The sequence below is a fragment of the Cricetulus griseus genome, chromosome 7 (genome assembly GCF_003668045.3).
Source record: "Cricetulus griseus strain 17A/GY chromosome 7, alternate assembly CriGri-PICRH-1.0, whole genome shotgun sequence".
NCBI classification, from domain to species: domain Eukaryota; kingdom Metazoa; phylum Chordata; class Mammalia; order Rodentia; family Cricetidae; genus Cricetulus; species Cricetulus griseus.
In genome coordinates this window covers 45,578,650-45,605,748 of record NC_048600.1, presented here as the reverse complement: position 1 = coordinate 45,605,748, position 27,099 = coordinate 45,578,650, and the positions used below count along the sequence as shown (strand labels likewise).

General features: G+C 50.7%; 1 protein-coding gene across 7 annotated transcripts; it reads left to right on the top strand.

Annotated features, from left to right (window-relative positions):
- Capn15 (calpain 15) lies at positions 1-26,890 on the top strand. Of its 7 annotated transcripts, none has more exons than XM_027425112.2 (13): positions 11-256; positions 11,724-12,012; positions 19,621-21,097; positions 21,631-21,839; positions 21,938-22,121; positions 22,189-22,412; positions 23,052-23,177; positions 23,244-23,411; positions 24,456-24,617; positions 24,697-24,923; positions 25,029-25,195; positions 25,275-25,453; positions 25,528-26,890. In XM_027425112.2, exons 2-13 carry the CDS (start codon positions 11,837-11,839, stop codon positions 25,703-25,705), a joined length of 3,477 nt encoding a protein of 1,158 aa, XP_027280913.1. In that variant the 5' UTR covers positions 11-256; positions 11,724-11,836; the 3' UTR covers positions 25,706-26,890. The 7 variants fall into 7 exon arrangements, with proteins under 7 accessions (XP_027280916.1, XP_027280918.1, XP_027280913.1 ...); XM_027425113.2 differs by having other exon boundaries at positions 14-256; positions 23,259-23,411; positions 25,528-25,705; XM_027425115.2 differs by having other exon boundaries at positions 1-256; positions 24,697-25,195; positions 25,532-25,674.
- The last annotated feature ends 209 nt before the right edge of the window (positions 26,891-27,099 follow it).

Sequence of the window (27,099 nt, the reverse complement as noted above, 5' to 3'; positions counted from 1 at the left end):
CTACGGAGGAGGCGTAAGGCGTACGGGGTGGGCCGGGCGGGACGGCGGGCGCTACGGAGGCGGCGTAAGGTTGCCGGGCCGAGACTGGAGCTTCGGTGCCGAAACGCGCTCAGCCGGCGGAGCATCGCGGCTGGCGCGAAGGGGGCCTTGGTTCCCTCCGGTACAAGTTGTGGGTCAACCGACTGAGGTCCGGCACCAGGGCCGCGCCCGCCTAGCCAGACCGAGAGCGCTGAGAAGGCGCCGCCGGCTCGCTAAGGTGAGTTCCACCGTAGGCGGTGGTGGGCCAGCCGGCCTAGGACTCCGAAGACCTCGGCCTCCGGGCATCAGCCCGGATATTCCGTGTTTGCCTTGGGAGCAGCAGCCTGGCTTGTGGCAAGCTCGGGGACGGGGCGCGGGGGGGGGGGGGGTTGCTGGTCGTATGGGTCTCTCGAGGCCAGCCCAGGAACCTCAGACGCAGGCGACCCTCAGTGCCTGCCTGTCCTTGAATGCCCTCTTGTCCGAGACTAAGCTTTGGCCCACACTGTATGAGGGTGTTTGTAGTGGAGGCACGGTCTGCAGAAACCTGCGGCTACCTGGGGCAGCAGCGAGAGTAGCGCGCAGGGCGTCCTGTGTGCCCTCCCATCCCACACTTCGGTTTTTGTGGGCCTGTCAGTAGTCAAGGGAAAGTTAGAGTGGTCCCTTGACAGCTGCGGATTTCCTTTTCTTTCTTCCTTTCTCTCTCTCTCTCTCTTTTTTTTTTGTTTTTTGTTTTTTGTTTTTTGTTTTGTCTGAAAAGGGGGCACTTCCAGGTCTATCTGGGAACCCTGTTGTGAGGCCAGATGGCCCTTGCTGCGCTGGCCCTCAGGGTCCCTGGAGTGCCTGTAGTTTGTTACTAGACATTGGTAACAGGACCGTGAAACACCTAGACTCTAAAACAGGATACCTTCCTGAGCTTCAGGATTCTAAACTACCAGGCCCAGAACCTGAGAACCTTCGTGGGTGTTTGGGGCTGGCCCTGCAGCTAGCTCAGCGATACATGCCATGCATCAGAAAGAATCTCTCCTCAGTAAGGAACTGTGAGTTCTGCCCCTCCAGTGGCAGTTTCCCCTGTCCCAGTCTGGAGAGCTGTAAATCACAGATGTGGAGCTTTCCTCTGAGTTTCTCCCAGCTTCCAGGCTGTCAGGGATGCTTTCAGAACCACAGTTCTGTAGTATAGGATAATTGTGTCTTACTGAACAGCAACCTGTTTCCTTGAGATAGTTAATCCTGCTTCCTTTGAAGTTCTTCTTCTTCAGAGAGATGTGCCCATTTCTTTTCCAACATCTGAGAATCCCTGGAACTGTTTGAATGGCAGACAGGTCAGTGACCTCGAGGAATGCAGATTTAAACCTTGTTGGATCCAAGGCTCAGATACTGTACAACTGTATAATGACTTAACTATCAAAACCTCTTCTGGTCATAGTGTCTCAGAACCAATTCCTGACCCCACAGCCTCAGCTTGTCCTCTAGAAGAAATGGGTTTCTTTTCTCTGCATCCTTGGATCTGGGCTTTGCCCTGGTTCTGACTGTTGGGTTTTGCCTACTCCCAAACCTTCTTGACCCCTGTTGTACATTGTCTAGGCCTTGGGGCAAAACAGGTAAGCCCCATTTTACAGATGAGGAAACTGAGACTGTAGGACAGCGGTTGTCAGAGGAGGGGTAGGTGGAGTTCTGATTCCGGGTCACTTCTTCCATTCTCGTTGGTGGCACTTGAGAGAAGAGCCCTTTTGGTGGCCTAAAAACTTTCTGTATATGTGCTGTTGATGAGCAGATCAGTTAAGAGTCTGAGGAACGTAGAGGAGTCCCTTGTCCAGCCCTGTTGTCTTTAATTAGCACTGCCTCTCACTGCACTAAACAGTTGCTGGGGCTGAGAAGGCAAAATTAAATGAAAAAACCTTGAGCTCTTTAGAAAACACATATACGGAACCCAAGATCACTGGTGACTTGTCACATTATTTTGTCCTGGTTTGCACACTGCCTGGCCTGGGAGGCTGGATGTGAAAAACACAGCTATGGTCTTAAGGCTCTGGGCTCAGGCCTACAAAAAGGACACTTCCTGTCTCCACCTCCACCCCTCCCCAGGGGTGGGGATTGTTCTTTTTCCTGGCTGTGCGTCTCTTGACTACCCTGTCCTTTTCCTTACTTCATACTGGCTGTGTCACCTGACAAGAGCATCCTGAAGTGCATGAGCTCCTAGTTCCAGAAGCTCTAACTAGTCTTGTAACTCCTCAGGCTGGATGCAGTCTCTGCCATTTGGCCTTTCCACACCCCCAGTATGTCTTGGTTGTCTGGAGCCATTTGACCCCTATACCTCTGATATCATTCTGGCTTATTCCCAGGGGTCTACTGGGGGCACCCCAGCTCCCTGAGTCCCTCCTACTCAAGTTGTGTGTGTCATTTCTTATTTTTTGTTTGTTTGCTTGTTTGTTTTTTGAGACAGGGCTTCTCTGTAGCCTGTCCTGGAACTAGCTCTGTAGATCAGGCTGGCCTCGAACTACAGAGATCCGCCTGCCTCTGCCTCCTGAGTGCTGGGATTAAAGGCGTGCACCACCATCGCCTGTCCGTGTGTGTTATTTCTTGACAGGTCCTGGTACCCAACTCAGTCCAGGTAGCCAATGAGCATCCTCAGTTGGCTGCTGACCATTGGTAGCCTTGAGTCAATTGACTTCTAAAGTTGAAGAGATAGATCTCCTGATCTAAAAGGGCAGCACGTGGTCTCTGGAAAGAGGAACCTGGCCTCATCTTGTTTCTCAGTCTCAGAAGTGAACTTACCAGCCTATGACCCTTGCATAAGTGTCACTGAAAGGAAGCAGAGGAGGCTGTGGGTTAAGGCTGTGCTTGGAGACCTGCTTAGCCACCGATTATTATTATTTGTGGGTCATGGCATAGGTGTGTGGAAACATTGTGACCAGTGGACCAGAAAGCATCTTGATGTGAACAACATGTTGCCTCCCAGGCTGGTCCTACTAGGCACACAGTTTTTAGGGGTAGAATTATAGGAGAACAGGAGTACTCCACCAGAGTGTGGAAATACAAGAATGATAGTGTGGGACCCTAAGGTAAGTCATCATAAGATACTGGGCTGTCTTACTATTCTTTTGTACTCTTCTGCACAACTGCTGTGTAGGAAACAAGTGATGTAGCCAACCGTCTGTAAGGATTCACTAGGCTCCAGGACAGTCTTGCTCAGGTCTCCATGTTAGGAAACAGAGTGTAATACTTGCATTGACCCCAACCCTCTTGTATTGACAAATGCATAGTCCTGGCTCTCCTATTGCATATCCCATGTCTCAGCTTCCCTGATACTGCCTGCCTTACTTCCCAGGTGGCTAAGCTGGAGGATGGGCTTAGAAAGAGCTTTAGGATATTGGAAGGAAATCATGTTGGTAGTTATTGCTTGAAAATGTCAAGGTGGAGCCATACCTGCTGCTCATAGTCAGGATGGGAAGGCTGCAGAGTGCTCCTTGCTAAAGAGTGTGCTCCCATGCCCTCCTCCATGGTTCTTAAAATGTTGCCCTTTGGATTTAAAGAACTTGCAGACTTTCTGTCCCTTTCTTGATCTTGCTGACCATACACCATTTGATGGAAAAATCAATGAGTTCTACAGCTCCTGCTCTTCTGCAGATGTGGAAAGGCCAGCGCTCAGTGGGGAAGGGAGTGCTGAGAGACGTGCTGTGGCCCCTCATGGTCCTGATCCAGCAGTGAGCTTGAGTGCCCCATATTTCTTGTTCTGCTGATAGCAAGACCACCAGGCTGCCTTCTACCTTTTCTCTTAAGGTTGTAACCCACATTAAACAATACTGAACTTGTGAACTGAAAACTGAAATCCTTTGTTTTGCTGGCAGTACCATTTTGAAAAACATAATTTCCCTTCTCCTAACGTGTAATGAAGGTGGTGTGCCACTCCAGAAAGAGAAGGGTGCTCAGTGACCATTTCCCTGTCTAGAAGGCCAGCATGTAGATGTCTCAGACTATCCTTGCCTCAGACGCTGGATGCAAAGTCCCAGTCTCAAGAACTGCTATAGTAGAGCCGGGTGTTGGTGGCACACGCCTTTAATCCCAGCACTCGGGAGGCAGAGGCAGTCGGATCTCTGTGAGTTCAAGGCCAGCCTGGTCTCCAGAGCAAGTGCCAGGATAGGCTCCAAAGCTACACAGAGAAACCCTGTCTCAAAAAACAAAAAAATGCTATAGTTCACCTCAGTAGGATGAGTGTGTCTCATATGTTCTGAACAGGCCTAAGGTGGAGGCCCCCACTGAATTTGTATTTGCATATGTGTGTGTGTGTGTGTGTGTGTGTGTGTGTGTGTGTGTGTGTGTGTGTGTGTATGCTTGTGTGCTGAGACTGTGCAGCCCTGGTTATCCTGGATTCACTTTGTAGGCCAGGCTGGCTTTGAACTCAGAGATTCACCTGCCTCTGCCTCTGAGTGCTGAGAATAAAGGTGTGCAAACTAAGCCCAGCTCCAGCCTTAGTTTTTTACTTCTGCCTGTGAGCTGGAGACGAGGAAGTATTTGGCAAGAATGGAAAAAATCTAGAACTCAGGGTTGAGAAGTACCTTGTAATGCATTTTGGCTTCATTTTCCATTTAGGAGAGTGAGAGGGGGTGTTTAGGACAACACCCTTCTTCCTAAGGCTTTTTCCTACACTTGGCCCTTAGGTAAATTTTCATTTTCAATAGAATCACTGCTTCACTTTATGAGTTCAGCTTGTCCCACTGTGCAGGAGGAAAGTGATGGCCACTGTCTCCAGTATTGTTCATATGAGAAGGCAGTGGCCCAGCAAGGAAGTGCAAGATGAGGACACAAGAGTTCCCTGCCGTAGTAAACAGGTGCTGAGAGAGGCAGAGCTTTGCAGTTTGAAACAGTGGTTACCTGTTGGCAGTTGGAATGACTGAATAGTGCCAGGACCTACATCCAGGAAATCTTGGTGCCACTCCGCTGTTCCCCTGAGCCTTGCCCCGACCTGGGCACAGTTCCTAGGCTTCCTTGCCAACTATTGCTGATCCGTGGCCCTGGATATGAACTCTGCCAAAGGGCAGAGCCAAGTTGAAGAACATCAAGACAAGATTTTGAATAACCCCTTCTGTTGTCCTACCAATGTAGGATTAGCCACAGGCCTGTTTGCCATGGGACAGGTTGGTTCCTGTGACAATGGCAGTGAAGAGCCAGCAAACCATGCTGTCCCCTATGGTCTCTGGCTATACAACAGACACAACTTTTTAAAGGAAAGGCGTCCGTGGGCAGCATATGCTTAGGTGGGGCAGTAAATGAAGTTCTCCAAGAGGCTCTAACTGTAGCACTCTAGAATAGGGCAGGGCCTGAGCCACATGGCCAGTCAGACTCATTTGCAGGACTTTGACCATGCAGGTAATCCCAAAGGTTGCATTTGCCATTCCTGCCCAGAATCTGAACCCTGACAGGAGGAGCATGCTGTCTTGGTGAGTACGGCAGTGGTCAGCCTGTTCAGAGTCTCTTTCCCAGGGCAGCAACTCAGGTGTGGGCACATTGACATCTCTTCATCTGGTTGGCCTCAGGTGAGCTAGTTATTAAGTGCTGTGGCTTGTTTGTTGGCTTGTTTGATGGAGCAGCAGGGTTGGAGTGCTTAGGTGGAAGGGAGGAACCCCTTTCTCTGGGCCACTGCTCTCTAATGACCAGCCTGATGCTATACTCTGCCTGCTAGGTTCTCTGGCTTTTCAGAAACTGTTTTTGGGAAAGCTATGCTAGTGGGCTTTGGTCCTGTCACTTGGGCCTCATACCCTCCTGATACACCACCTGAGATGTCTCCCCTATGGTCTGTCAATGGCTTCTACGTGGAGTTCTTACACTATAGAGTATCTTGGCCAAAAAGAGACTCAAAGAGCTAAAGATGGTCCATTCCTTTGGAGGTACTCCACCTATCTTTAGGGAATGTTGTTCAGCCAGTTCTCACAGGGTTGAGTCCTCCCCTGGGGTAGATTCTAGCCCAGTTTCTTGTTGGGAGGATTCACTTCCTATCCCCAGGCATTTCCTCTGGAGCTGGCCTTAATATCCTCTGTCTTTTGACAGAGTTGCTTCCCAACAGTGGTTTATTCTTGGCTTTACCTCTGGACTGGCTGCCTCCTGCCCTGGTGGGTACAATGCTAAGGTATGGTGGATAGCTATTGGTACCAGGTGGGGCTAGGACTGCTGCACTCTCTTGCCATCCACTGTGTCAAGAGAGAAGTGATATTGGGGTTACTGCAGTTAAAATAAGAGAGGATGGCCCTTTGTAAAATTACCAAGAGGAGGGGCTTGTGTGGTAGGTACTCTATCAGTTGGTGTGGGAAACCCATTCTACTCTTATTTCACTGGAGTTGGGCTTCTTGCTCAGGGCACTCCCAAATGGGGAGACAGAGAGACATTGTACTTCATATACCAAGAGCTCTAGAAACACAAGGTCTCCCTGGTCATGACTTGGTGATATCCCCAGATTGTCCTGGAAATCAGGCATCCCACAAATCTTGGGGAGCTCTGGGCAAGAAGTACTGACGAGGCTGTGGCAGTGTGGAACAAAAAGACAGGTTATAACAAGGGGCTCTCACAGTGGGTTTGCAGCCCTTAGGTTTTGTGGCTTTTGAGAGCCATTATGGTCCCCACCCAACCTCCAGCCCTGAGCACCCATGAGGAAGAAGAGTGGGCCTGTCCTACCTGAGATGTACTAAGTATCTCACTCCCGGTGGTCTGTCATGGCCAACACCTCTCAGAGGGCCCTGGGGCTGAAGAGGAAGCTGGGGACAACAGAGAGAGGCTGTTGATGTTATCACTAGGATTAGGCCTCCTGACTGAGAGGAGACCATGCAGCATCCATGCAGGTGTCATCCTGTTTCTCGTGCTTGTCCTGGGAATATTCTCCAGCTGCCCTCAGCATATGCAGAGAACATCTCACACCAGGGCTGCGGACATGCTAATACATCTTGATAATTAACACTTTGTCTTTCAGAGCAGTGACAGTCCCACTTCCTTGAGGCCAGATCTAGGCCACTGTCCCATTTAAAAGTAGAACAGTTCCCAAATGCGAATAAGGGAGGAACTGGCTGGTAGGTCTTGGAGTGGGAAAGGCATAAACCCCTGGGCTGAGAGGATAGGTGAACCTATCTCTCAAATCTTGTGATTCTTAGTTCACCCTGCCTTCTGCCTCTAGTGTGGTTACACTTAAGTCATGAAACAGTGAGGCAGTGTCTGGGGCAGGGATCTCTGAGAATCACTATTTGCTGTGCCCAACCTCCTAAGACAGCCTGACTTGTAGCAGAGGTCAAACGGTGTTTGCTAAACACACACACACTGGAGTAAAATGAGGAGCAAATGAAGTAAGTGCTTTCAGCAGTAGGGAGGGGGCTTTGTCCACCAACAAGTCCTGTAAGAGAAAGGACAACCATTGGGGTGGCTCAGGGCTGCCACCCAGAGTGGGAGCCAAGCTATGTTCTTATGAAGCCCTCTCCTTCGTGTTCTCTTTGGAGTACGGCCTAGGCAACCAGAATGTGAACAAAGACTGGATCCACCTGTGTTGGCATTCTTCAGTGCCCCACCTGTCACCACATGCTAATTATACTGGTGTGCTCTGGCCTAGATGGGGAAGACCTGGGAGGGGCTAGCTTCATTCACTCAAAGAAGGGCCCAGTGTCCTTGGCAAAGTGGCATAGATGTGGTAATTGCTTCTATAGAGGGTTGACCAAGCCAGAGAAACAGCCAGGCCTGTAGCTAAGGCTGCTGCTGGATCCCCCTTCTACCCTTTCAGAGATCCCTGAGTATAGTTGTCAGAACCCAGAAGGAAGGCATGTAGAATTTTGCACAGCTGCCTACCATACGTGTGGACTTGTCAACCACCAGGCTACAGAAGGTGCTGGGGCCTATATTGTGCTGAAAAGCCAGCAGAAGGAAGGTAGGTTTCAAGAGGCACCCATGCACAGTTAGGTGTGGTGACACATGCTTATAATCCTACCCTTGGGAGACAGTGGCAGGAGGATCAGGGGTACTTATGGTTTTAGGCTAGCCTAGGATACATGAGACCCTATCTGAAAACAAACAGAGACGTCCTGATGCTAGCTTCTTGAGATAAGAGGGCTCCCTAGGCAAGTGAAGTGGCAAGGCCAGTATTGTCAATAGATCACCTCAGGGCCTTGTTGTAAGCAGTTTCTGCCCCATGGGCATCTCTGCTCAGCCCAGCTTCCAGTACTCTTCCCTCCCTCTCACCGGCTCAGGGTTTGAATGAGAGAAGAGCACAAGACATGCTGGACTATATTTCTCACAGGAGGCCATGGGTTTTGTTTTTGATTTTTGTTTTTTTGTTTGTTTGTTTTTTGATTTGTTTTTTTAGAGACAGGGTTTCTCTGTGTAGCTTTGGAGCCCATCCTGGAACTTGCTCTGTAGTTTTGCTTTGTTAGTTGGCTGGCTTCCAACCAACAAAGATGTGCCTGCCTCTGCCGCTCAAGTGCTGGGATTAAAGGTATGTGGTGTGTCACCACCACCTGCCTTCTTTTTGTTGTTTTGTTTTTGTTTTTTTCAACACAGGGTTTCTCTGTGTAGCTCTGGCTGTCCTAGAACTCACTCTGTAGACCAGGATGGCCTCGAAGAGGAAACTCCCATGGCAGGGCTTGTCAGTTTGGGGGATAGTTCTGGCACTGACACAACCACAGGAAAGGCCAATATACTAGGTGACCATTGTAATGTGGGGCTGATAGATAGGAGCATATATTGCTGGACAGCTAAACAGAATCCTGCCACCAACAGTTCACTGATGCCCCAAACAAAGCCATTAGCACATGTGGCTACTGAGTCCCATGAAGAGATCTTGATCAGGAGCCCGGTGTTAGTGGTGCATGCCTTTAATCCCAGCACTCAGGAGGCAGAGTTCAAGGCGAGCCTGGTCTCCAAAGCAAGTGCCAGGATAGGCTCCAAAGCTACACAGAGAAACCCTGTCTCGGGGAAAAAAAAAAAAAAAAAAATCTTGATCAGGGCCAAGTGCCATGGTCATACCTATATATGTAGTACTAAGGAAACTGAGGCAAGAGAATCAGGAGTTTGCTACCAGCTTAGGCTACACTATAAGACCCTATGTGAAAACAATCAAAGCCAGTAGGAGTGTGAGGTTAGCTAAGATTACTTAGTAACATCCTGAAAGGGCGGGGGAGTTGGGAGAAGCACCTTGACCAGAAAATGGATACTTAGTAACTCAATGTCATTTGCGGTAATATTATACTGACAGGACAACATTCTAGATATGTTAGTTTACACAAAATGTGCTGAAGTCTACCTGATTTTTGTTTTTGTTGTTTTGTGGGGGATTTTTTTTTAATGTGTATGAATGTTTTGCCTGCATGTGTGTGTGTGCCTGGTACCCATGAGGGTCAGAAGAGCATGGAACTGGAGTTACAGGTGGTTGTGAAACATCCTGTGGATGCTGGGAATCCAACCCAGGTCCTCTGCAACAAGTACTCTTAATCATTGAGCCATCTCTCAGGCTCCCTGCTTTGTACATTTTTGAGACAGGGTCTCAGTATGTACCCCAGACTGACCTAGAAATCTTGATTCGTCTGCTTTAGTTTCCTTAGTGCTGGATTACAGATGTGCACATACCCAGCTCTACCTGTTCTTTTTTAGTTTTTGTATTATCATCATCATCATTGTGGGGGGCAGGGAACATGTGCACAAATGTGGAGGTCAGCAGACTGTTTTGGGAGTTCTTCCACTGGGGGTTCTGGCCAGATCTCCAGCCCTCTCTTAGTTCCTTGTGCCTCCTCTAGTTTACAGGAAGCCTGAACCTGTACTGTAGGTCTGGTCTGGGCCAGCCAGCCCTCCTTAAAGGAACAGTTGGGGAGCACTTGCAGATCTTGTGTTGTGTGGCCTCTGAGAGAAGCCACAGACAGCATGTAAATAAATGGGCACAGCCTTGTCTAGCAAAACCATTTGTAGACACTAAAATGTAAATTTCAAGTTGACATGGTAGCTTACACTTGTTATCACAGCACTTGGGAGGCAGAAGCAGGAGGACTCTGAGTTTAAACCCAATCTGGGCTACATAGTGAGACCCTGTCTCCAGAAAAAGGAAGTGTGTATGTGACATTTTAGTTCATCTCCCTTCTTCCCTCCCACCCTCCTTCCCTCCCTTCCTCTCTCCCTTTTTCCCTCTCCCTTCCTTCCTTTTTTTTTTCTTTCTTTTTTTTTTTCTTTTTTCTTTCTTTCTCTGGCCTGGCAGTGATGACACACTCCATTAATCCCAGCACTCAGGAGGCAGGTGGATCTCTGAATTTGAGGGCCAGCCTGGTATAACAAGCTAGGGCTTGTTATACAGAGAAACACTGTCTCGAGGGGGCCAGGGGACCACACCTAACTCTGTAGACCAGACTAGCCTTGAACCTACAGAGACCCACCTGCCTCTGCCTCCCAAACACTGAGATTAAAGGTGTGTGCCACCATCACATGGCTCATTTTGTTTTCTAGCCAGTTCAAAGTACGAATTAAAAGCTTTCAAATCTCACCGGGTCACCAAGCCAATAGGGCCAGTCCCTTGCAGAAGCAGCCCTCACATGCTAACTCAGAGGTGGTAGGGAAATGCTGCTTCATGAGAGAAACAGCTGGTTCTGATTGAAACCTCTTGCAGAACTACCTGGCCCCATGACTGGGTGTGTTGGAGAGGAGTTGGGCTTGATGTTGGTAATTCTCTCAGTGCTGGCTCTCAGAGGAGTACGCAGGCTTTTATCTGTCATGTGGGGCTGTCCCCTGAGCCCAAAGTACTTTGTAGGTGTGTCTCTTGGCTCTTTCTATCAGTTTCTCATCATCTATACCCTATTACCAAAGTCAGTGTTATAGAGGCTTACTCAGAAGCCAGAAAAAGTGCTGTCAGCAGGTGATAGGAAACCTAGGGTAGGGACTGCTGAAACAAAAGTTTGTGATCTACCCAGTCAGTGGGCAGCACAGATGATACACACCTTAACCTAGAGCCCAAAGAGGGGACCTGCACACATACCCAGTGTGTGTTGGTCTCCCAACTACCAAGTCCTCCCTGTCCCAAGGATCATACTCAGATTTGTTTGGTTTCATTACCACCCCCTCCTAGCCAGCAGGTGTAAAATGGCTCTCCCTGCAACACAAGCAGTCTACCCTCTTCCTCCTAGGCATGGACAGTTTCTCAGGTTCCCTGACATTCTTCAGGTCTAGGGTTTGCCTGGTAAGTATGTGTGTTTACACAGTCAGCTGCTGCCCTTCTAAAGGCACAGTTTGGCCCTGACCTCTTAGATCTTCAAGTACCATCCCACTGTGCCCTCTGCGCCTTCATTTTTTTTCCCTTTCCTGTGTGCTAAATGTCCTTGATAGTTTCCTCTGTAATAAGGTAAAACTATTCTCCTAATTGAGAAATAAAGCCCCTTTGAAGACTAGAGACAAGTTTGAGAGGGATGATGGATCTTTCAGATCAGGATGATAACCCTGAAACCCTAATAAGCTGCTGCTCCATTTGGTACTGGCCTTTGGCCTCTGGCCTATATTCCCTTGTGGGTCTTGTCTATAGGATATGCCCTAAAGTGCTAAATTCTTTAAAGTCATGCCCAGGTCCCTGAACCTCACTTTGTCCTTGTGTACTCCAGGCCACCTGGCATGCTGGGAAATTCCCAGGGCCTAGAGTTTCATCTGTGTGAATCACACTGTTTCTTCTCTCTTTTTATTCTGTTTATTTTTGTTGTTGTGTCACTGACCAGCCGGCTGCCCTTTCTCCGGTGTGGGCCCTCTCCTCTCTCCATGCTTCCGTTCGCGTTCCACCGGCCAGAGGTGACCAGGCCCCGCTCTCTACGTGGCCACTGTCAGGGGGGCCATGGGGAGCTCTGCCTCCTCCCTGGCTGCCGAGACGGAGTCAGACCACGGCTTCCCTGGGGGGCCACCCTACCCAGGGCCCCCAACAGCAGCTGGCTGGTGTAGGAGCGGCCCTGGGGAGACTGTCTGGGGAAGTGCTCTGGTCACCAGGCAGCACCCACGTCCCCGGGCCCGAAGGTAAGAAGGTGGGGAGGGGCAACCCTGAGGGGTCTTAGGCAGGGAGACTTCTTTTTCAATGTGTCCCTCCTTGGCACAGATGCTTGCTCAGAACAGGGTTTCTGTTTATCAGTGCTCTCTGGCAACTCACTTCCCCTGAAGGTACAGGAGCTGATCTGATCCTGGGTTATTGCTGCTCTTGGTTGGAAGGTCTGAGGCTTTCCTTTGTCTAAGGTTCTGCTACGGCCCACTGTTGAGCAGTACTTGCCCAGGGCCTGCTCAATTCCTATGAAGGCTGTCTGGAGATCCCCTGCCTGGGAAGTTGATGACTTCAGCCCTTGTAGCTAGCATGCATTAAGAATGCTGGCTTTCTAGCCGGGCGTTGGTGGCGCACTCCTTTAATCCCAGCACTCAGGAGGCAAAGGCAGGTGGATCTCTGTGAGTTCGAGACCAGCCTGGTCTACAAGAGCTAGTTCCAGGACAGCCTCCAAAGCCACACAGAAACCCTGTCAAAAAAAAAAAAAAAAAAAAAAAAAAAAAAAAGTGCTGGCTTTCTTCACACAATTGTCAGAATTGAACATTGTTTCCCTTACCAGCCTATGGTACCTACACTCCAGTATAGCTGCCTCTAGGGATGCCATTCTGGCTGTGGGGAACCACAGGAGTCATGCATGTCATTAGCCTCCTTTTGGAAGAGTATCTGGCACCCCCTAAATATCCAGGGCTCCACCTCAGAGAGGATGCAGACCTAGTAGCTCTGTTCTAGAGACCCAGATAACACTGATCTGTTCTTTACTCAGAGAAGTGCATGGTTATGACTTCCACAAACAGCTCACTCACCCATCTGTCAGGCATAGGAAGATAGCTGAACATAGAGCACAGACAAGAGACTGCCTTCTGAGGTGCCTTTAACACCAAGAGGTCAGCTGGCAGACAAGTGACCTTTAGGAGATGCTGGAAGAAGGCACTGAGACTGTGTGAGTCTGTAGAGCAGAGTCAGGCTAGTGGTTGGGAGACTCAACCATTAGGAACTCAAGGTACAGAGAGACAGGACAAGCAGAAGTTTGGCAGGGACCTCAAGCAAGTGAAGGCGCATGAAGGCATTACAGTGCTTCCGTTCCCTTAGTACTGCAAGATGCTACAGGCAATACCTCCAATGCAAGTTTTAACTCCTATAAGCAGTTTTCTCAGAATGTGACTGACACAGTCTTAGTTTTTCTGTTGCTGTGATAAAATACCCTGGACCAAAATCAACTAGGGGAGGGAAGAATTTATTTCAGCTTACAGTTCCACAGCACAGTCCGTCACTGAAAGAACACAGGGCAGAAACCTGGAGGCAGGAGCTGATGGAGAAGCCATAGAGGAGTGCTATTTTCTGGGTTGCTCCTCATGGCTTGCTCAGCTTGCCTCATAGCATCCAGGACCACCAATACAAGGTGACACTGCCCACAGTAAGCTGGACCCTCCTACATCTATCATCAATCATGAAACTGCACCACAGGCTTGCTCACAAACCAGATAGTGGGGGAATTTTCTCAGTTGAGGATCCCTCTTCCAAAATGACTCCAGCTTGTATCAAGTCGACATAAAACTACACACACACCATCAAATTCACCTGTTACCAATGTATATTCAGGTCATTTTCAAACAGTTCAAAGCTTATGAGTTAGTTTGAACCTAAAAGAGATCCTGTTTGTAGTCATTCTGGCCCCAGGTAGCCACTAACCTGCTTCCTGTTGGTAGGTTTACCTTTTCTAGAGATTTCACATGTGACCTGGGTGTCTGACTGGCTTCTTTCACTCAGCATACTGTCCTCAAGGTTCATCCACATTGCAGCATGGACTGGCCTCCCTCTTTTACATGCTTCAGTGGTACTCTGCTGTGAAAATAAGCTACCTTTGGCGTGTCTGCTCATAAATAGTGTGTTATTTCCACTTAGCTTTTATGAACATTCATGCTAAGGGTTTTTATGTGGGCATGTGTTAATGGTTTGGGGTATATCCCCGATCTGGAGCTACTGTGTTTGTGGTGAGTTTATGCAACATCTGAGAAGCACTTGCTGTCTTGGGGGTTGGCCCACTCACATTCCCACTAACAGTGCTGACAGGGTTCTGATGTCCCTGAGTTTGATAATGCTTGCTATCATCTGTCTTTGACTCTAACCATCCTGCAGGGTGTGCGGTGGAGCTTTACTTGATTTAATTTGCATTTTTCTGATGGCTGTTAGTGTTGAACATCTCATGTTTTCATATGTGTGTGTATATATGTATGAATGTATCTCCTAAGGAAAAAATGTTGAGTAGAATTGCTAAGCCCACACTGTGGCTTTGTGTGCTGCGGCTATATGTTGGACTTGTTTTCTCAGTCTTGTATTAGTAAGCAGTGCCCCAGCAGAGAATGTCACCATATACATGTCATATGGGTGGATGGCTCTCCTACTTTTATATTTTACTAAGTTCATGTATGTAAATGAAAGTTCAAGGTCATTGTTGTTTGATTTTTAAGTGAGTTGGGGTGGGGCATGACGGGTTGCTCAACATTGTGTATTACACCTATAGCTGCAGAATTTGGCAAGAGGCATAGTAAGATTGCTGAGAGTTTGAGGCAGCCTTGTCCACATAGTGAGCTCCAGGCTAGCCAGGGCTGCTGAGTGAGACCCTGTCTCAAAAAACACAAGTAAAGGCACAAGATTTGGGAGGTTATAGAGGTGGCACAGTGGTTAAGAACACTGAACCGTCTTCTAGGGGCCCTGGGCTCAGTTCACATTGTGGCTTATAACCATCTGGAGCTCTGCTCCTGGGATTGCAGTGCCTCTTCTGACCTCTAGGGGCTGCAGCGTGTGCATGGCACTCAGCACATACACATGAATAGTTTTTTTTAAAGCACAAGATTTTTGAGGCAGGTGGATCTCTGAGTTAGAGGCCAGCCTGGTCTACATGGTGAGTTCCAGGACAGCCAGGGCTACACAGAGAGACCCTGGCTCTAAATAAATAAATAAATCACAAATTTTTAAATCCAGAACAATGGCCAGGCATGATGGTGTGTGCCTATAGTGCCAACACTGTAGAGGCAGAAGCAGGAGGATCAGGAGTTCAAGAACAGCCTGGACTATGTGAGAAAAAACAAATTTAAGACACCCAGGACTGTTTGGCTGGACAGTTTTCATCTGAGATAAAGTAGGAGGAGAGAGACCCAAGGCATGAGGATGTGTCTTCACTCCATATTGCTCCAGTCTTCCCCTAAATTGATGTCCCCAATATGTACTAGCTCTCACTAGGCCTAGGACTTCAGTAAGCAGCTGGCATCCAACTTGAATCAGAAATAAACTGTTAATGATCTGGAAGAATCTATACATATCAAAGCTAGAGAGGTGATGGACATCAGAGGGTTACTGGCTAGACGGATGGCAGGAAAGCAGGAGGTGACACTACTCTGTGGCCACCCTTCAGGACTTCTTCTCCACATAATGTGTGTACACTCACACAGAAGTAACACAACACAAGCATAGGAAACAGACAGCCTTTTCCCCAGCACTTATAGGGCACTAGGTGGGCCGAGAGAAGCCTGGGGCGGAAACTAGCAGCCATAGCAGCTCCTCATATCTGTCAGCACTGCTAGCTTTAGCTACCTAGGGACAGACAAACAGGACACACCCATCCAGAAAGGCTGAGCAGGCCAAGCTGAAGAGCCCAGGAGAAGAGCCTGGTACATTTCCCTAGAAAGGGAGACACTACCCTCACCCTTATATAGGCCCTCAGGACAGTCTAACTTGTGCACACATTAGGGATAAGAAACTGGCAAGGGCAAGACATGGAGCTGCTCTGTTGGGCAGGGGCATCCGTCTTTTAGTGGCCTGATTAGTAGTTTTATTGGTTCTTCCTAAGAGAGAAAAGATTGCTGCCAAGACCACAGCAGGAGGTAGCAGCCTCTCGCTCCCCTGGGTGCTCATTTCCTGGTTACTCAGGTAGACTCTTGTAGCTTTGGAGCCTGTCACCTCCCTTTGCATGAGGTCTTAGTGTTGATATGCCCAGGAAGCTAACAACAAAGCCCATGTTCTAAGTGGACTTCTCTGGCAGTTGCCTCAATATATGCTCTCTGTTGTGAGCTGGTGTCCTGAAGAGTTGAAATTACTTTGTGAGCTCATGTGCCATGATTTAGGAGAGTTTGTTTTGAGAATTCTAGAAAATCAAGTACAAAAACCCTTTTTAATTTCTTCTCGCTTCTGGATCAAGTATCATACATGCTAAGTAAGCACTCTGCCACCTAGCGACACTCTAGCCCTGGTGTTGAGAATTCCTCAGTGGTTTTGCCAGAGTCTGTATACAGATTGCATTGGGTCTTCAGCACTGCACAGACTTTTACTGCAGACTTTAGTGGTGATTTGGTCTTACCTTTGAACTTCAGGTCTTGAGCCCTGGGTCCTTCCCAGGCCTTGCAGTATAGGACTGGCCATGGACTATAGGCATTAGCCAAATGAACCAAAGAGGGTGACAGGTAGGGGTCCTGCCCTGTGAGGTTCACAGCACACAGATGACCACAGATAACCCTGAGAGTCCTTGGTCATGACAGGTTTTCTAGTTACAGCAGACCACAGGGTGGCCTCTGACTAATCTGTCCCACTTCCAGGAACAAGTTTGATCTTTAGGTGTTGTTGTGTTTGCAGCTGCCCTATATTAAAGATAAAGTCTTCCTCATTTGGCTCATCTACTAAGAGTTTCCCATGTGGTTCCCCTATCTACCTCTCATCCCAGCTAACGGCTGTGCTTTAGGTTCATTTGAGCTAAAGCCAGACCCTGGCCACCCTGGCTGTTTCCTGAGATGAAACCTGATCTTCCTTCATAGTATTTTTGAAATTTGTATTATTCATTTTTCTCCTTGCTATAACAAAAAAACCTGACAAAGCCAACTTAAGGGAATAAGGATTTATTTTAGCTTACAGGTTTTTTTTGTTTTTTGTTTTGTTTTGTTTGTTTTTAGTTTTTCAAGACAGGATTTCTCATAGTACTATGTAGACCTGGCTGGCCTTGCACTCACAGAGCCTTCCTTTGCCTCCTAAGCACTGGGATTAAGAGCATGCACCATCACTGCCCGGCTAGCTTACAGTTTTTGTGTGTTCATATTCCATAATAGAGAAGGTTTGCTGGTGGGAGTCAGAGGTGTATCTCAGAGGGACCAGAGTGATCCACCTGCCTCTGCCTCCAGAGTGCTGGGATTATGGGCATGCGCCACCACACCTGGCTCATGCCAACATTCAAGTCAGTCTCTTAACCATGAAACTTACATAATTCCAATATATGATGACATAGAGTAAGCATACCCCATTCCAAAAGAGAGGAAATGGGGCATAGCAAGGTAGAATTCTGAAAACCCAAATTCTGCATCTGTGGCTTGTTGTGACATCATCTAGACTCCAACAGCCTTGAGTAATCCCATTGTCCACTTCTGCTATCTACACCACATATAGCCTCTCTCTTTTAGGCCAACTCCACTCCATTCATGCAGCTTTCCTCAGAAGACATTTTATGGTCCTGGCATTTCCAGCATCATGGGGTGTTCATTGCATCTTGGAATTTATCTTCATAGCACTGTGCCTTCTCAAGGCCTTGCAGAAAATCTTAACTAGGTATTCAAATCTGTAAGCCTGTGGGGTCATTTTCATTCAAACCATCACAGAAGGTATATAGTCCATTATTCAAGGAAAGCAAGGCCATTATTCAAGGAGCATGAGGCAGCTGGTTGTATTGTCTGCAGTTAAGAAGCAAAGAGGCTCATGCTTTCTGCTTTTTTTTCCTTTTTTAAATAATAATTCATGTTGTGTGTGCACGTACATGCATGCCATGGCCCACCTGTGGAGGCCAGCAGACACTTTATGAGAGTTGGTTCTTTCCTTCCACCATGTGGGTCACCAGATGTCAAACTCAGTTCATCAGATTTACTGGCCCTCCTTTTCCCCTTTTTATTTAATCTAGGATCCCAGCCTATGGGATGGTGCTGCCCACACACAAAGTGGGTCTTCTGGGCTAGGTGTAATGGGACATGCTATTAATCGTAGCACTGGAAGAGGTAGGAAATCTCTGTAAGTTTGAGGCCTGCCAGGACTACAGAGTGGGTCTTCCTCTTCAGTTAAACCTCTCTGGAAACACCTTCAAAGATACTGCCAAAGATGTGTCTTCTGTGTGATTCCAAATCCAGCCAAGGTGACAGTAAACATTAATTATTATCACATTTCTCAGACTGTACAGTCAGCAGCCTAAGGCTGAATCAGAGAATGTCCCAAGAGTCCCCTAAGAGTATTTCATGAGGATTGACTTCCCTCAAGAGATTCCTGGGAAGTGACCCGTCAAACTCACTGTGGTCCACCAGGACCCTCTGGGATGCCCATCTTGCTTGTTCTATGAAGTAGATGTGCAGCTGGAGACAGTAGTGCTTATGAGAGAGGTGTCAGGGGCAGCCTCTCTGCTGGCACAAGCTGTGTTCTGTCCTTAATCATGAGCCCTCTCCAAGTAAAGGAACTGAGGAGAGAGGTCTGGTGATCTCCAGACTCTTAGCTGAGTCTACTGCACCTGCACATTTGCTGCTCCAGGGATCTCAGAGCCCCTTCTGTCTACTTGGGCTTTGCCCACTGTAGGCAAAGCTGTGGGCAGCTCAACAGCTTCTCCACATGAGCCTAAACTTCTCTCTACCTGTCTCTCCTGGGGCTACCTAACCTACACAGGCAGGTGGAATCAGAATCAACTCTGGGCCCCTAGGCAACTCATATTTTTGTAGGGAAGAATTATTTTTTGTTTTGTTTTGTTTTCTGAAGAGGCGTGTTTTCCTTCTTCCTGAGCCAAAGGTTAGAAGCATAAGCTTTGTGCTTCATTGTAAAAACCAATTGATTTTCATATAAGCAAAACACCTATGGTCAGTTCAAAAGATGGTTATTGTGGAGGTATGTTTGCAGCTCAGCCCTGTCATGGAGCCCAGCACCCTTTCTATCCACCTGAGGATCCCATCCTGGGAGCAAGCAGTCAGGCCAAGAGCCCAGGAAACCCGCAGCCACACAACAGAGATTCACTCCATGTACTCTATGCATTTGTCTTGAAGCCCAGAAGTTCTTAGGATAATGCAAGATCTCATAACCTGAACCTCCATCCAGGCTCACCCTGTGTCTGTCTGCTTTGTATCCTTGCTGTGCTCAGGTCTCCTTTCCAAGAAGGATCCACACAGCTTCCAGTACTCACTGCCACCCTGCTGCAAGCCTAGTGGTGTGGAGTATGCCAAACCCATAAGGAACAGGCCTGAATGCCCAGTTTCAGGCTCTGATTATGCCCTGAACTGGGGCTCAAGGGGTCTCTGTGGTACCTACGGATGGGGGGGGGGACGACTACAAAGCTGAGAATGCACATTGAGCAAAGGCTTAGATTATTCTTGACTGATGGCCACTCCCACTCTATACCTCCTGAGCATGTTCTAAACAGAACATTGTTGACCCTATGTTGGCCACACTTTCCACATTGCTGGCTCTGCAGCCAGGCAGGCATCTCCCTCAGTCCCAGTTACTCTCCATGGAAAAGTGTCCTGTTGCCCATGGGACATTGTGACTTTAAGCTTCAAAGGAGCCACACTAATCAGGTTCTTCCCTTGCAGCCACACACATTCTCCTGGGTCTATGGCCGCAGTTGGGGAGTGGTCCTGTGCGCGCTGCACCTTCCTGAACCCTGCCGGCCAACGCCAGTGCTCCATCTGTGAGGCCCCCAGGCACAAGCCAGATCTTGACCAGATCCTGCGGCTCAGTGTAGAGGAACAGAAATGGCCCTGTGCGCGCTGTACATTCCGGAACTTTTTAGGCAAAGAGGCTTGCGAAGTGTGTGGCTTTACCCCAGAGCCTGTTCCTGGAGCCCCTCTGCTGCCCATTATCAATGGGGTCCTGCCCAAGCCACCCACCATACTGGTGGAACCAAAGGGCAACTGCAAGGAGGAAGCAGGGCCTGTGCGGACAGCAGGGCTGGTGGCCATGGAGCCAGCCAGAGGGCACTCTGAGGAAGAAGAAGAAAAAAAGGAACAGGAAGATGAAGGGGAAGGGGCAGAGTCTGGTAGTGGTTGGGCATGCCAGCGCTGTACCTTGCATAACACACCAGTGGCTAGCTCTTGTTCTGCCTGTGGGGGACCCCGGAAACTGTCATTGCCACGCATCCCCCCGGAGGCCCTGGTGGTTCCAGAGGTTGTGGCCCCTACTGGCTTCCATGTTGTTCCTGCTCCATCCCAGCCTATCCTCCCTGGAGAAAGTGCTGAAGCTGATTCTCCTTCTACCAGCCAGGGTCCCACCTCCACTGACCAGGAGCCCCCCAGGGTACTACCCTTCAGCTCCTTCTCACCCACCCTACAGAACAACCCTGTACCCAGAAGCCGCCGGGAGGTCCCCCCTCAGCTTCAGCCACCTGTGCCTGAGGCTGCTCAGTCCTCGACCTCCACAAGCTCCAAAGGGCCTCCACAGGGCCCTGGTAGAGCTGCAGCTGGGGCCTCCCGCCTAGCTGAGTTGCTATCAGGCAAGGAGTTGCTATCAGGCAAGCGACTGAGTATGTTGGAGGAGGAGGCCCCGGAGAGCAGCCCTGCCCGATGTGAGTCGTGCAGTGATGTCATTGACCTGACTGGAGACACTGTGCGCTACACACCTGCCAGCCCCTCCAGCCCTGATTTCACCACCTGGTCATGTGCCAGGTGCACACTTAGGAACCCCACAACAGCCCCCAGGTGTTCAGTGTGTGGTGGCTCCAAGCTACATGGTTTCCAGGAGCACAGTGAACCCCCTACCCATTGCCCCGACTGTGGTGCTGACAAGCCTGGCCCCTGTGTTGGTTCCTGTGGACGAGCTCCCTCAGCACACAAGGCTGCCCGTCTCTTGCCTGATCGTCTGGGCCAATGGGCCTGCCCTGCCTGCACCCTGATTAACACACCTCGGGCCAAGCACTGTGCAGCCTGCCATACACCACAACTTCTGGTGACCCAGTGCCGGGGGACTACACCCCTGAGGCGCAGGGAAAGCATGCATGTGGAGAAGCGGAGGCAGACAGACGAGGGCGAGGCCAAGGCACTCTGGGAGAACATAGTGGCTTTCTGCAGAGAGGTAAGTAGCTTCTTTTCTGAAAGCCAGCTTGGCCCAAAGTAACATTTACCTCCACTATCCATGTTACACTCCCTCACATGGAGTCCCAGACCTCCCATGTGTGAGCCCACAGAGAGATGAGGATATGATGAGGCTGTCCTACACGGGGAACCATATCCTGTTAAAGCTCAAGGCTGGGACACCTGGTGTTCGCTTGAACTGCAGAGCCTGAGCCCTGGGTGGCTTCACCCTTGGGTCAGCTGAAGGAGCAGCTGGAGCTGTGCCATCCTCCCAGGCTAATGTTAATGTTCACTGTGGCTGCTTGCCATTGGCCTGCAGTGTCCCCATGCCATTCAGGATCATCCTGATGGTGAGCCCTTCAAACCATTCAGAGTTGCCCTAGCCCCAAGGTTGGTCTAATGTGCAAGAGCCCCACCCCAGTCTTCTAAAGCTCTCTTGGGAGGGTGGGGGTCTTTCCCCCAAAAGGTAGAATGGAATCATTCTGGGCCTGAGGCCGCCCTGCCCAGCCTGAGTGTCCGGCCATGTTCCTGCAGAATAGTGTGAACTTTGTGGATGACAGCTTCCCACCCGGCCCTGCATCTGTCGGCTTCCCAGTGGGTGACAGCGTCCAGCAACGAGTGAAACAGTGGCTGCGGCCCCACGAAATCAACTGCTCTGTCTTCAGGGACCATGGCACTCCGTGGTCAGTCTTCCACACCCTGAGGCCCTCTGACATCCTACAGGGGCTGCTGGGGAACTGCTGGTGAGGCTCCAGGTTCCTGCCAGACAAGCTTAGGGGAGGAGGATGGAGGCTGCTGGTCCAGTTCTGGGCATGTTATAAAGTTGCCTGGCTCCATCCAGGTTCCTGAGTGCGCTGGCAGTATTGGCTGAACGTCCTGACCTTGTGGAGAGAGTGATGGTCACACGTAGCCTGTGTGCAGAGGGTGCCTACCAGGTGCGGTTGTGCAAGGATGGCACGTGGACAACAGTGCTGGTGGATGACATGCTGCCCTGTGATGAGGCTGGCTTTCTGCTCTTCTCACAGGTGGGACAACAAGGTGGGAGGCAGGGTCAGGAAACCAGGCAGCCTCTGACTTTACTCCCTCCCCCAGGCACAGCGGAAGCAGCTGTGGGTGGCCCTCATTGAGAAGGCACTGGCCAAGCTGCACGGCTCCTACTTTGCCCTCCAGGCAGGCCGTGCCATTGAGGGCCTGGCCACACTCACTGGTGCCCCTTGTGAGAGCCTGGCACTGCAGGTCAGCTCCACCAACCCCCGAGAGGAACCTGTTGACACTGACCTCATCTGGGCCAAAATGCTGAGTTCTAAGGAGGCTGGGTAAGGCGGTCACTGCCATGGTCTGTGGCATTGGGAGGACAGAAGAGGTGGAGTGGGGGCGAAGTTGGGGGCAGTACCCTCTGACTGTGCCTGTGTCTAACAAGGTGCTCTAGTGCAGCTAGCATAGCCAAGAAGTGTAACTAGTACTCCATTCTTGGTAGCCACTCTGAAAAGGCTATATCCTGCCCCAAGTAGCCACACAGGAAGAGCCCAGATCTCATTATGTCTCACTTAGGAAAAGACAGGCAAGAGTGAGTCCATAGAGGCACCCTGAGGAGTGGGAGGAGGTGTTCTGAGACATGTCACCCCAGTCAGTGTTGTGAACCTTCACTACCTTTCCCAAGGCCTTCCAGAGTAGACCCAAAGACCTACAGAAGCCCTGGGCCTAGGAGAGAATGCCAGAATCCCTGCTTCGGGCTGAACCTGGGCAGTGCTACTTACTGCTTATGAACCATGTCAGGCCTAAGCCTTCAGAAACCAGCTTGTTCTAGCCCAGGCATTCTGAGCCCATCCAGAGTGGGCCAGTGCTTCCTGAAAGCATGTGCCACGTGGGTCCCAGACTATACCCCCACATTCAAGAAGGGCCATCTCCCCTGCTGTCCATCCATTTCATCAGCCAGGGCCACTCTGCCTACACAGGTTCCTCATGGGTGCCTCCTGCGGGGGAGGTAACATGAAAGTGGATGATGCAGCCTATGAGAGCCTGGGTCTTCGTCCCCGCCACGCTTACTCTGTCTTGGATGTTCGTGATGTTCAGGGCTCCAGGTAAGGGCCCAACTGTCTGAGGATGGACAAGTGTGTGGACATGAGGCACATAGTCTTGGTTCTCAGTCCTGTGATCCACAGGCTCCTGCGACTTCGGAACCCATGGGGCCGCTTCTCCTGGAATGGCAGCTGGTCGGATGAGTGGCCACATTGGCCAGGGCACCTGCGAGCTGAGCTCATGCCACACGGTAGCAGCGAGGGTGTTTTCTGGATGGAGTATAGTGACTTTATCAGGTACTTGGATGCCCTCATCCCATGGCCAGATCCTCAGGGAGCTGTCCTAGGGAAACAGCTTGTCGGTGTCCTAGCTGCTACAGGCTTCTGAAAGGCAGCTCTTGGTCTGGCCAAGGAATTTAGGTCTATATGAAGCAGGGCTTGTGTGTGTTATTCTGCACCCCCATGGCGTTCAGGAAACGTCAGTTTGCTGTCACTGGAGAGAAACAGTTTAAAAGCAGGAGTGGGCCGGGCATTGGTGGCACACGCCTTTAATCCCAGCACTCAGGAGGCAGAGGCAGGCGGATCTCTGTGAGTTTGAGACCAGCCTGGTCTACAAGAGTTAGTTCCAGGACAGCCTCCAAAGCCACAGAGAAACCCTGTCTCGAAAAAACAAAAACAAACAAACAAAAAAACAGCAGGAGTGAATAGGTATATTAGCACACATATCTGTAATCCCAACGCTCCAGCATCTGAGGCAGGAGGATTTCAAGTTCCTGATGTACATAATGAGTCCCAGGCCAGCCTGGGCTATATGAGACCCCATCTCAAAAGCAAAACAAAACTTCAAAAATTTCAGCACATGAAGCTGACTCAGTTGCTATAGATCTGGCAAGGCAGAGCAAAGTTGCTCACCTCGTTGCCTCCGAGAACCAGGAGACAGGAAGAGGCCAGATGTACCCTTCAAAGACCAGACCTCCAGTGTCCTACTTCCTCCAACCAGTCACCCCCTCTTGATAGCCTGTTCGTTCAGCTAGGAACTCATCAGTGGCTTCACCCACTGATGAGGTCAGTTCCCTGCTGATACTTCACATGCAAACCACAACAGGGTTATGGCCTAGAGAAGTGCTTCCTGCTTAGAGGTCCTTTCCCGAAGAGAAAGGGGTTCCCATGGCAGGGATTGGGTGGTAGGAGACAACTAAAAGAGAACAGTGAACCAGGGAGACTGTCATGAGTGCTGAAAGCTGAGCAAGAAAGACCATAGTGTGAGCACCGCATCCCAGAGCTCCAGAGGTGGGGCATTGGGCTGCACTATGCTCAGTCGCCCTTTTCCTCACTGTCTAGGTACTTTGACTCCGTGGACATCTGCAAGGTACACTCAGATTGGCAGGAGGCTCGGGTTCAGGGATGTTTCCCAAGCACTGCCAGTGGACCAGTGGGTGTGACGGCACTCACAGTGCTGGAGCGTGCCTCACTGGAGTTTGCCCTTTTTCAGGAGGGCAGCAGGTAGGTTGAGCACTATCCCAAGCTAGAAGCTCATGGCTATGATCACATGAGCACCCAGCCCATTATCTCTGGCCCTCAGGCGCTCGGATTCAGTAGACAGCCACCTCCTGGATCTGTGCATACTGGTGTTCCGGGCCACTTTTGGCACTGGTGGCCGCCTGAGCCTGGGCCGCCTCTTGGCCCACAGCAAACGTGCTGTTAAGAAGTTTGTGAACTGTGATGTCATGCTGGAGCCTGGCGAGTATGCTGTGGTGTGCTGTGCCTTCAACCACTGGAACCCTGCTCCACCAGGGCCCCCTGCCCAGGGTAAGGGCCCCAGCCAGATGAGGCCCACACCCGCCTTCCCACCCTCTGAGCCCCAAAGCCCACCCACGGGAAAGCTCCTGGCTCCCTTATCCACACCCCCCACAGCCTCCAGCCCCTCAGCAGGGGTCTCCCGAGGTGCCCCCGAGCCACCCGGCCACGTACTCGCAGTGTACAGCTCCAGGCTGGTCATGGTGGAGCCGGTGGAGGCGCAGCCAACCACACTGGCCGATGCCATCATCCTGCTCACTGAGAGCCGGGGCGAGCGGCATGAGGTGGGTGGGGTCCTGATGGGGGAGGGCAGCGGGTGGGCAACCACCAGCCCTGGCCCACCCACCCTGTGCCTGTGCCCAGGGCCGTGAGGGCATGACCTGCTACTACCTGACTCATGGCTGGGCGGGGCTCATCGTGGTAGTGGAAAACCGGCACCCCAAGTCCTACCTGCACGTGCAATGTGATTGCACCGACAGCTTCAATGTGGTATCCACACGTGGCAGCCTGCGCACCCAAGATAGTGTACCACCCTTGCACAGGTGAGTACCTGCTGTTTTTTCCCCCCACCTTAGGCCCTGATCTCCCGCTGGCTCTCATCAGTCCTCTCCTGCAGGCAGGTCCTGGTGATCTTGTCCCAGTTGGAAGGCAATGCCGGATTCTCTATCACCCACCGCCTGGCACATCGAAAGGCAGCCCAGGCCTTCCTCAGCGACTGGACAGCCTCTAGGGGTACCCACAGTCCCCCACTCACACCTGATGTGGCTGGTCTACATGGACCCCGGCCACTATGACTACAGTTCCCTAGGGCAGGGGCTGTGTGCAGATCCACCCACCTGCCCTCCCCTACATGCACTTTATGAGGGAGACCCCCAATGGAGGATGCTTGAACCAGAATCTCAGGACCCTGCCCAGGGAGCCGCCGGCTACAGGGTGCAGCCTCCCCTGGGCCTCCCCCCCACCCCCACCCCCCCACCAGGCCTCCCAGCTGCCATGCAGAATACCTCGAGCCAGGTGGGCTTCATTCCAGTACTTCTATCCTGAGCCCTGGGGACAGCTTCAGGTGGCCAAGGCCCAAATGGGGCTGCCCTTCCTGTGAATATGGGGTCACTTGATGTAGAGAGGCAGCCCAGATATATGTTCATAGAACCAAATCTGGGAGTTCAGAGGCCATGATCCTGCCTTGAGAGCCTGGACAAGCCTTTGTGGGGGCTCCGATCTGCTGCTTCCCCCCTTGGTTTGTTCCCAATCCCAGCTCCCTGCCTAATGAACAGGGTCCTGATATCCCTGGCACATGAGTGGCACATTGCAGGAAGCAGATGCCTGGTAGCCATCAGCCAGGGCTTGGGGACAGCTGCCCCTCCTGCAACACTATGCAATTCCTGGAGCACCTGCCAGGATCGAAGCCATGATGGGGTGGCAGGTCAGGAACCAGACCCAGCCCGGCTGTCTGGAGAAGCGCTCTGTCCTTAGCTTCCCTGGCCACAATCAGCACTGTCCCATGGCCTCAGTCTGTCCACAAAGGACACCCCCTACCCCAGTCCCGTCACAGACACATGTAAGGTGTGACTGACTACTCCCTCCCCTAGAGGAGGGAGCCAAGCTGCCCACCTTCCCAGCATTCCCCTAGCTGCTTGTCAAGATCAGAGCCCTTATCTGCCACATGGACGCCTGAGTCATTTCCTGGGCCCCCACCTGGCTGCCACTGTCCTGCAACCCCTTAGGTAGTGGGTAGCTTGCATGCCCACTGTCCTTGCCTCCATGGGGCTTGCAAGGATTTTTATATCTAGAGAAACATTCCCCTCCCCTCTGGGCCTCCTTTTACTCTGAGCTGTGAATATTTTTAACCCTGTAAATACGACCAGCTCTTCGAACACAGAGACTATTTTATCAGCTATCAGTCCCTTCCTTGTTCGATGACTCCACAGGCCGTTTCCACTCAGGCTCCAAGGACCAAATAAAAGCGTTTTGTTTTGTAAGGGAGCTTTCAGTCTTTTGTCACCCTCCCTGTCCCTATGCACACATAAACAGCCTATTCCAAAGGCCAGAATGGGGGGTCTCCTGGATAGAACTCTGCACAAGAGTACCAGGAGTTGTGGGGTGACAGCTCTCACTTTGCCTAAGGCCAGCCAGACTTCCTGGTGAGAATCCAGGTGAGACAGGCTGGAGCCAGACCCTAGGGTTTTAG